Here is an 11,572-nt window from a genome sequence, read left to right on the forward strand (position 1 = left end):
AGGGGAAAGAGTTCTAGGGGGACTCGTTAACTGTGGTATCAGGTGGTGAACAGGTGATGCATTCTGCTGTTGTGGCGGCGGCGACTTCTGTTGTGGCGGCGGCGGCGACTGCTGTTGTGGCGGCGGCGACTTCTGTTGTGGCGGCGGCGGCGACTGCTGTTGTGGCACATCCAATTTCTAGGAAATTTAAAATGTTTGCTCAAATGTATCTCAAGTTTCCCCTTTTCAATAAAAAGTCCTTGTTTATGAGTTTGGAACTGAATTTGAGAAGTCGTGAAAACAGAGACACTCAATATGAGTAGCCGGTAATAACATTCATTTTCAATCATCAGATAAGCCTGTGTTTTAATGGGATCGACCACCAGGCAGTCAGACTTAACTTTTATACAAAATCAAGTCCCCTTCACCAGAGGATGCTTCAGGCCAAATTTGGACAAAATCCTGTCATTCCAAATTTCCTATATTTACCCATTTGACCCTAACACCTCAAGGGACTAATTGAGCTAAAAACTATAGACATTATTAGCTTGGCTGGATTAACCTGGTTGCAAACTCTACTATAGCTGAAATTAATACTGTTGACAAGTCTAGTTTAACTGTCATGACCTTGATGTAAAAATTATAATTTGAAATCAGTTTTACCTTGTACAGTTTCCTTAAACAAGCCTTGCAATTAAAGACTTCTTCAACTTTCCAAGTCAGGGTGTCAACCTGTAAAAGCAAGCAGTGTATTTAGGTGCCAGAATTTATAGCAAGAGAGCTAGAATTAAAGTATCGTTCATCTTGTCTTTGCAAACATACATCACATTTAAAAAGCATTATCATATTCAGCTCCTTTTCACAAGGCCAAATAAAAAAATGTTGTGATACAGGTTTCCTTTGATGCCTACCCAACAGTTTTTATTGCAATTAACAAAGAAGCACCGTTAAGGTCAGAACGTGCCTTCTTTATAACCTAAGTAAAATAATAGAATAAAAAAAATCCCTACATACCTAGGCTACCATATTTGTTTGGAGATAAAACCTGAAACACACAATTTTTTATTTGGCCTAATAAGGATGCAGATTGGTATTTTGCATTTTATTGTAACAGGACCAATACTCAAGTCCCCAAAAAGACTGGTCAGTCACCAACAAAGGAATATTGTTCCTAAAGTCTCAATAAACTTAAACACCAATCTCAAAATTCCTACAAATCAGAATAAATCATTGATCATTGTTAGATTGGAAAATGGAAGTCAGTGGTTGATTGTTGTTTGAATACACAACATTACAAATTTTCGTCAAAAATCAGACAGTTCATATTGGAAGAAAAATAAACTATATTTGTTCAAAAGCCAATCAGGTTTTCATCCTTTCCACTAAGTTTCATTTTGTTCCATTAAATAGAAAACAAGTTAATTATTGCTGGATGTGATCTTGGCCAATCAGAGACAATAGCACTGAGCAGCAGCAGTATGTAAATGCACAACTATATATATCAGAGAGTATGTATGCAAAGTTAATGAGCAAATGCATGCCCTGGCAGTTTGTCTCGGATGACTAAATAATAAGAAATTGAGCAAGAAGTACTATCCGGGGTATTTTCCTTATCTAGTTTTATATTCAGCAACTACTAATCTCAAATTTCCTCGTTAACAATCACCAAATTACCTTTTCTCCGATTTCTTTAATAGCTGTCATCATCGAGACTAGCCCTGTTTCCTCTGGATTTATTTCCTCTCCATCTTCACCAAAAACACCGGCAGAGAAATCTTTCAAAGTCTTTGCTCTTTGTTTCAATTTTTCTCTTTTCTTCTTATTATCATCAGCTTTGCTTGCTTTAGCCTAAAACAGCATCAGAAACATCCAAAACAATTTGGCTAACATACCATGTCAATTTTTTCTACACAAGTTATACACTTAAGTTGTGCCTGCATGAATAAGAAACATCTATAAAAAGCAAGATATTTTCCCTTTCTTTTTAAGCAAAGAAAAACATGCACAAGAGTACTGCAGTGACATACTATCATCATTCTGGTATCAAATTGCATGAAATATTGAAATAAAGTGTATAGCACAGTGTATCAAAGGTAGAGTAAACCAGAGATACCAAAGAAAGTAGGATCTTTTTTCTTTACAAGTTTAATCTTTTACTGGCCTCTCTCAAATTATGATTGCATCAAATTAGGGGGACACAGTTTTCATCAGAAATTTGAGTAAAATTCATTTTAAAGTACTTCTAAAGAAACTTTGATACTATTGTTTCACTGACACAGAGCTTTCTGAATTTAATTAGGACAAGAGAACCGCAGTATTATGCCTGTCCCATGCCAAATAGATGCATAATTTTATCGAATGATATTGAATTCTGAAATAAAGGGGCAATATATAACCTTTGCAGAAATAGTGGAATCAAAATGCTAATCCAGAAAAACACTACTATATATATATCATGATTAGCTTTGAAGTTTCAAAGACATCTGTTAAAAAGTATGGGAGCAGATATCTAGACAAGATTTAAGTACCGAAATTAAGATGGGGCAACAACTTTGAGAAACTAGTCAAAACAAAATGCCATTCAGGAAAACACAACAGAACATATCGGTTATCACGATTATTAAGTCTACCAAGCTTAAGTTTCAAAGAGATTAGTTGAAAGAAAAAACTCATTTAAGTGATGCCACCGACTAGAATTAGAAATAAAACATATATATAATACCTGATCATTCATATCTGTTCTTTTGGTTCTTTTGGCATTGCTGTTCTCGAAATCTGTAACAGAAATCAGGTGACCTATATATTATATAAGTCTCTTCAAAATGGCAGAATTCAAAATTTGTATTTTAAATGTAAAATTAAGTAAAAAAAACGGTTATGTGATTGCTGGATTTCCTATCCCTTCATATACATAAAATAAAATTAGAATTATGTCTGAATTATATATGCAAACAGAAGTGGCTCCATCATTCATCATAAACTGTTATGCACAATTGAACATGGAGTTTATAAATACATTATAATGATGATATTAATATACCTTCAAGTTTTCTTTTCCATATTTCATGCAGTTGGTAATCGTTGTCCTGGTCAACATTTGAACCTATCAAAGTAAAATAAGTGATGTTTAACAAGTGATCAGAGTGATTAATACTTGAAGTATCTTGCTAACATCATATATGTTCCTTGAATCTGAAAGGCATTCAACAGGATATAAAATAATTTTCTCTACTTCGTTAAGATTTTCAGCTATATTCATGGGATCTTGATTTGTCCATGGAAAATAACATTAAATTCTCACCATTCCTTATTTTTTTTGCTTCTCCATCTATGCTTTTTTGTTGATCATCATTCACAACTGTCTCATGATCAGCGGATCCAGATGTTTCATAAGGATTTTTAAGATTGCCAAGTGATTTGTCCAGGTTATTCATCCTCTCAACCATGACAGATCTGTTACCTGTAAAGTATGACATTGCAATATAACGTACCATAAATTATAAACTACTTCATCAAATCGAAGAGACATTCAGATTAACTACAGTATCTTTAACATTTTCACAAGAAACCAAACACTAAACGGTATTCATTCGGAAACTATCCAATTTATTAAATAAAAATTGTCAGTTGTTCTACCACTTATCACATGACCATGGGCCATTATCAACAATTTAATGTCAATTTCAGAGAAAAAAAGGTGGGCCATCCAATGTAAAAAATACTCAAAATTGTCAGAAAATCGAGAATTGGAGGTGACAAACTCAGTTTTAAGAAGCCAAGGGCCCCTTATACTATGAACCTGAGATTTGGAGGTATTTTTAATGAAAAATACTACAAATATAGTTATCGATTTGGAATTACCGAAAATGTTTGTGTTTATAATAATAAAAAGCACTATTTTTAAATTATCTCTGAATATAATCGAAGCACTGCCATGTCCGCCATTTTGAACCTGCTATCGAAAACATAACATGTGCCTGTGATTTCAACATTGTTGAAAATATTCACCGCTAGTCTGTCTCGAGTTAACATAACACAAACTTTAGTTATTACCAACTATTCAGATTTAACAACAGAAAACTCTGTTTAGCCCTGGTCGAAATAATCTTTGATAGGGCCTAGTACTCACCGTCCAGTTCGCATAGTCTGGCACTGTACAGTCGTCCCTGAAACTTTGCGCGGATATATTCTCCTTCTTTGTATTTGTTTTTTCGTGGAAAGATGATCTTGCAGGTGTCTATGACGTTGACACAAAAATCCTCCCACTGAATCAAAGCGTACTGCTTTTCAATTTCCATGTCCAGTTTTCAACGATGCAACCAGGACTTCTGATGCACCGATGGGTTTGAGATCATGAAGGGATGAAGAAGTAAGGTTTCGCGCCAAACAACTGACCAATCAAGATACGGGTTACTGAGATGCTGCAACGGCCTCGTGAGAACTCGCAACGGATTGTATGATTTCAATCGGAATTCGATATGGACAAAAAAAATCCTGATATGAACATAAATAATGAAAACATTGATTTACCCTCTTTGAAAGTAAGCTCCCTCTATACTTTTTATTGTGTATTTATAGTTTTTCTTTGGGGCATGCGCACATCGACTTCCATTGTTAACTTCCGGTAGAGACGACACGCTGAATGGCCGTAGTTAAAACTAGCAGTAAAGCTGAATTCGATACTGCTTGAAGTTGGTAACTAACCTAAAAAAAGCTCGAAGTCATGTAAATCCAACGTATAAAATTCTTTCTCGAGATGGAGGACAGTTCGTCAAGTGACAGCCCTGTATCTACAGATGAAGAAAATAACGTGGCGAGTTCAAACGATTTTAAAACCCCCAAAAAGAGGAAATATAGACGTTCTTTGCACCATGGGTTTTCTTCAAGAAGGGCAAAGTACTACGATGTCACACCAGATAAAAACAAAGAACTTGCTTCTAAAAATAGCAGTACTTTCACCGCATCATATAGATCTACAAACGTGGAAAGCGAAAGCGTTTTCGGGCGGACTGTCGATCGTGACTCTTCTATGATAAGTAATGACTTCGTCGACACCATCACTGACCAAGTTTACTCAGACGTTCCAAGTTCTGACACTTCATCAGACTCTCGTCTTTCTACAGAGAGTGAAAGCGACGAATATAACCCTAACGAAGAATTCACTTCATCAAATGAAAGTGAAAGTAAATCCAACTGGAATTGCCCACTGTATGAGGGTTGCAAACAAACAGAAATAACGTCTTACACATTAACCATGCTTTTTGTTATCAAACATTCTTTATCTAATGATGCATTTGCAGACCTCCTACAGCTGATATCTTCGCATTTACCATCGTCTGTGCCCTATTTCAAATCTGTGTACAAAGTGAAGGAAGCCCTGAAAGAAGCAGTCAACTTTAAAAAATTCAAGCTTCATAATTATTGTGAATCATGTCAGAGAAACCTTCCAACGGGAGAAACATGTAGGGAAAGACTCTGCAGACAAAACAACGGAAAAGTTCTGAATTTTTATGATTTACAACTAGAACAGCAGCTCAAAGATTTATTTAAAGGTCAGTTTTCTATTTGCGATTGATTATTTTTTTGTTCTTGATTTGTAAAAGCCACCCGTGTTTAATTTTGTTTAACATAAGCCAACATATAATGTGCAGATAATTACAGGACATACAAATGAAACATATTTATATATCAGGGTGACTTTCTCAAAGTAAACACAGTCTCAATTTCATAAATATCTTTGTATTTTATGATTGAGCTGAGCATCCTTATGTATACAAGTCTATCAAAACATGATCCCTCATCTTGTTTTTAATCGTAATTTTTAAGATTTTAGTACAATGAGCTTTTGAAATTACATACAGAAGCCTTATACATTTATAATTAACGAGATAATTATATTAGAAATAATCCCACCACCCGCCACAGAAAGTGGAGAGAATTTTTTCATTATTTCTATAAATATTTTATTATTCATGCATGTATAAAATGCCTTCCATTTTGTTGCAGATGAACAATTTCAGAAGATGATAATCAATCATTCAGAAAAGAACAGTGTAGATGATACATTGGAGCTGTATGATATACAAGATGGGAAATATTACAAAGAACAACTGAAAGAAATACAACAAGGTGCAGACTTTTACCTAACCTTCACTATGAACACAGGTAAAGCAAACCGACAAATAAAAGTATGCACTTACGAAATGTGACCTATTGCTATATAGTACAGATTCGTTATCACTATGTTGGGTGTCAATTTGTTTGGAGGTAAACAGAAATGTACATCATTCATCATATTGAAATAGTAACATTCTCCCTTATCAAATTCCTTTAAAGGAATAGAAAGTGAATTTTACTTACATAAGGTTTATTGCAGTTTATCTGTAACTTGCAGTAATTAAATTAATTGGCCCAAACAACTACATGTACATTTTGTGTTTGGTGTTTCACTGTTTGCCAATTTTGCATGTTCAGTAATTATTATTATTACAGTAATCAATATTAACATTTCTTCCCAAAATATTTTACAGATGGTGTTTCGCTGTTCTCTTCCTCCAAGAAAGGATCACTCTGGCCTGTATATTTAGCTATCAATGAACTTCCTGTCAAACTCAGGTATACACTAGAAACCACATTATGTCAATCTCAGTCTGCCAGTATCTATAATGGCAGCACAATGCCCCAATGATATTGAAATTTTAAATTTGTGTTGAATTCTTTTTTCTACTGGTAACATTTGTGGCTTCATTCATTAAGGGCTTTTGATAAAATTTCATATTCTTCTAGAGTGCCAAAGGTTTGAGGTTTGTAGACTTCATTTTTTTATTTTTATCAAAATTCCAATATTTAATTCAAAGTGGTTATCTTCAATTGCCATTACTCAAAGTTGAACCATAAGAGGATCTGTATAATTTGTGATGCATTGTTTATTAATCATATTTTAATTTAGTTTACAAATTGTCCATATGATATATTCTTTTATCTCTTTTTAGATTCAGCCGGAAATTTCTGTTGCCATGCTTATTACATTGTCAGCTTGAAAAGCCGAATATGCTTACTTACCTGACTCCCTTGATGAAAGTCCTTCAAAACCTTGGTTCTAAAGGTATTTCATATTGCATTTGACTACTATTCATATAAAGTTTCCTTTGCCATTTTTTACTCTTTTACTAACCCTGAGCAGTACTGCAAGTAATGTTGAAAACTGTATTGCTGTTTCTTTTAAAATAACATGCTCATGTAAATTCTGGGCAAATTAATTGCCACTTTCAAACATTTTTGATTTTCGTAATGTAAAATGACCTTCGATTTTTGAGTCAGTTCTAAATTACATTATTCACCAAAATATTATTATTAACTATGTAAATGTTACATTAACAATTGAACAAGGGCTCTTCTGACTTCATTGAATTTGCTGAGTGAAACTACTAAATTTCGTTAATCCTACAACATTTATCAATTAATTGTAGGGATTGTTGTTGAAACATCAAAAGGAACAGTATGTGTCAAGGGTCATTTGATAGTGGCAGCTCTAGATTTACCAGCTCGAGCTATGGTGGCAAACATGAAGCAATTCAATGGGAAATTCTCTTGCTCTGCTTGTTTTGATGAAGGGGAAACTGTACCGGGAAATTCATTGCACAGATTTTTCCCATACAAACCAAGCAGAATGAGGACAAAAGCTTCTTTCACAAAAGACGCAAGAGAGGCAGTCAGAAAAGGGGATGCTGTAAGTAAACTGCATCTTATATTTGAACGAGGACTAGTACAGTACATTTCACCTAATATCACGTCTGTTAATGTCAATGTAGTGTGATAGCATGATAACATATGCGACATCCTTTCCACAAGTTAAATTAGGTGACACATTTACATTTTAAGCTATTCAATTTGTCAGTTGGAATAGGGTTCATATTCATCCTCAAATCCAGCTGAAAGAAAAGTCCTGCACTACACTCGTAGTTCAGTACGTAAATTATGAGAATGAAATGTTAAACAACACAATTATTTCTCCCAATTGCTTTCTCTTTCTTTTATTTGTATACAGAATCTTCACAGGTTAATATTAGTCTTTCCATTCATTAACAAATTCATCAGTGGTAATCTAATAAAAAACTGTTAAATCTGCAGGTGAATGGTGTTAAAGGAGTGCTGCCATTCATGATGCTGCAATATATAGACCCAAGTACAGTTTTTCCAGTTGACTGGATGCACTGTGTTTTGCTGGGAGTCTGCAAGTCATTGATGTCTTTCTGGTTGAATGCCAAGTACAAGCAAAAAGACTTTTTCATTGGGGATCGGGTAATAGAAAATTTCAATCTTTTTAAACTGCTTAAGTGACCTGTTTCTTTGCGTCATCATCTTAATGCAGGCCTCACAATTTGTCTCCATGGAGGCCTTAATCCTGTTTTCTGTATAGTTCCTTTTTTTTTCAAGAATGAAACCGTGTTAAAAGAGACATGATAAATTCCAAGATCAAGGCATATACTGAAATACAAATAATAAGAAATGACAATATGTGGATTTGCTGTGGTAAGAGTTGCAACAGAGCAAATTTTAAGATAACATCCTTTCTCAACAAGCAGTTTTGTTGTGATAACAGATGAGTTTGCTGAATAAAAGACTGCTAAGCATCGTTGTTCCTGACTTTGTGGCAAGAAAACCAAGAGGAATGGAAGACCATGCCCATTGGAAAGGTATATTTATATAGTTAATGATTTGCGTTTTCATCACAGTATCATCCAGATAAATGATGTTCCTCCTTTGGAAGCTAGGAACAGAAAAATGTACAGGTTCGTTAAGCAACAAAAATAGAAATACAACATAATGACACCAGTAAAGTTAAGACAACATGATGGCAACAGTAAGGTATTAAACGACTATTTTATATACTACACTGTTGATTTTCCCTTTGTTTTGTAATTGTTTCAGCTTCTGAGTGCAGAGAGTGGCTGCTTCATTTTTCTGTGCCAGTTTTACATGGAATTTTACCTCCGATTCCATATGTCCACTATCTTCTCCTTGTTACTGCTATTACTTTTCTTACAAAGTATGGTGTAACGCTTGCAGAAGTAGATCAGGCGATGAAACTCTTGGAGGAATTTTTAAAACTATATCCATTGATTTATGGTAAGTACAATCATGCAGATAAATATATACACTAAATAGCTAGTAGTTGGCACAATTTCTGAAGTCCCACTATCCATCAACCGTGGACTAAACCCAACACAGGTGCCACCAACCTCCCTATATGAATGTGAAATATAAATCATATATACATTGAATATCATTTACAGCCCTTGCATTCATTATGTCAGAGTATACAAAAATAAAAATGTGATTGATTAACTTTGCCTTTCTCCTATCATTTGTTCAATTTTTTTTCAGGAAGGGAATCCCAGACAATGAATGTTCACTTATTGAAACATTTGGTCTTTTATGTAAGACAGTTTGGACCATTGTATACATTCTCTTGTTTTGGCTTCGAGTCGATGAATTGTTTCATCAAGAACATGGTACATGGAACACGTCATGTCAACAATCAGGTATTATTACAATTACAATGCTTGCATTGTTCTTTTAACTTTTCCAGTAAAGTATTTACCCTACAGGTATACTCCCCAGCCTTATCTCCAAAAGAAGTAAATCATTTTAACAGTGCTATACACTAACTGCACTTCCTCTTACTCTCACCTTTGTTTTTTTTTCAATATTTGAAGTCCTCAGTAGCTTAAATCTTTACAACCATTACAATAGCTCTAAACGTCCTTTCTGAGGCTACTATTTGTAAGTTTAGGACTGAAGTATTTATGAAACTGAGCAAAGATGTTTAAACAGAAAATTAAACACATTTACCATATTTCGATGGTTACAATCAACATCTTGAACTCCTCCTTCACCTACATTATTTTATCAATCACCCCTAATGCTAAATAATGGATCTCTACCTGTTCAACTTTTTAATTCATAAGCTGCAATGTTTTAATTCATAAGCTGCAATGTTTTTCTAGACCGCATTATGTACAAATTATCCTTTTTCAGATCTGCTTTGCAGTTGGGATGTCCAAACAACTTGCACCGTTGATAACAAGAATCATTAATGCAAGTGACATGATGATTGGAGCACTTGCCAAGAGATTGGGCAAAAAATTTTTGATGTAAGGAGGAACATTATGTCTCGATATCGGTATCATAAATAAGTACTGTAACGCTTGCAGAAGTAGATCAGGCGAAGAAACTCTTGGAGGAATTTTTAAGTATTTGAAGAACTGTTTATGAATTTGTGTGATCATTTCTTATTGTATCCTTGTCCTAACTACTAATCATTCAAAAAGCCTGTAAAGAAGTGATGACAACATTACCTTATGATTTTTGTAACACATCAAGCGTTGATGGAAATGGATTACTAAACATTCTGATTAATAGTTTGCTTGAATTAATTCTAATTCCACTTTTGGTTGCAGGGAGAATAAGTTGGAATCCCAAGGTGACAAAATTGAACCTTTAGGCTGCAGTACTAATGTACAAGGGAACAACTGTCACTACAATCTGCTAACAGAAGTAATGAAGAGGTCATCTCCAAAACTCTATCTGAGAGTACAAAAAGGGGACACAGTTTACTATTCAAAGGAATATAGAAGAGCGAAAACCTTTAATGCCTACTCAGTTTGTTTTCTTAAAAATGGAAACGAGAAGGGTTTCGGTATCATTTTGTGTTTCATAAAGGTGAATAATGAGGTATTTGCAGTTATGGATGTTTGTGAAACCAAACCTTTCACTTTGGAAGTCACTATGTTAGACACTTTGTGTGATGTATCAGCTACCTTACAAAGTTTAACCGACAGATTGTGTCCTCATTTTGTCCACATACTGTCACAGAATCGGAAAAGGCTGGTCAATGTGAAATCTCTGTTGATGAAATGTGTACTGACTGAAGTTTCAGAAACTCTGAAATTTTTTAGTTGTCCTCCAAATCTTTTGGAACATGATTGAAATGAAATTGAAATCATGTGTAGGACTTTCACAAGGCTGTATTACTCAGATAATAATGATGCATTTTCAATGAACTAGATCACCTGGTTTTGAAGCCTGACATGATCTATATGATTTCATCTGTATTCCACGGTTGTGTTGTGACATTCATTATTATCAATGCCAATGTTGTTTGTCATTCATATCTTTAACCTTTATTCAGACCATGATTTTGAATCTTTCTAATCACGATGCCATCATTCTATATTGGCTGAGATATTTTAAAGTGTTACTTGTATTTTACAGCTTATTGATTTATATGATGCAGGTGGATATTGTACTGTTCAGTTGTGTTTTTTTCTTAAATCATTGATCAGATTTATCCATTGCTATCTCATACAATCCAGAGAGTTTCATAAGATGTATTAAGTAATAGGTAGGAAACTCAAACATATAGATATAGAAGAGATTTATTTCCAGGTCCATTTTTACTGAAATTGTCTCATTACTTAATAAAACATAGTTGAAAATGTCTGAATAGCTGTTGTTTTCAATCAGCATTTAATTGTATTGTACCACTTTTAAAATGAAAAGTAGTGGTGTTCTGTTATTAATATATGTC

The 11,572-nt window shown here is 34.2% G+C and overlaps 1 protein-coding gene across 1 annotated transcript; it reads left to right on the forward strand.

Moving 5' to 3' along the window:
• Positions 1 to 7,629: 7,629 nt before the first annotated feature.
• On the forward strand, positions 7,630 to 10,902 carry LOC110441075 (the record flags this gene model as incomplete). Its single annotated transcript, XM_021484174.1, has 7 exons — positions 7,630 to 7,708; positions 8,110 to 8,280; positions 8,582 to 8,675; positions 8,911 to 9,108; positions 9,367 to 9,524; positions 10,021 to 10,136; positions 10,443 to 10,902. Coding segments are annotated over exons 1-7 (1,257 nt in total), but the record flags the coding sequence as incomplete, so codon positions are not given.
• Positions 10,903 to 11,572: the final 670 nt, after the last annotated feature.

The sequence above is a fragment of the Mizuhopecten yessoensis genome, unplaced genomic scaffold (assembly GCF_002113885.1).
Source record: "Mizuhopecten yessoensis strain PY_sf001 unplaced genomic scaffold, ASM211388v2 scaffold715339, whole genome shotgun sequence".
NCBI classification, from domain to species: Eukaryota; Metazoa; Mollusca; class Bivalvia; order Pectinida; family Pectinidae; genus Mizuhopecten; species Mizuhopecten yessoensis.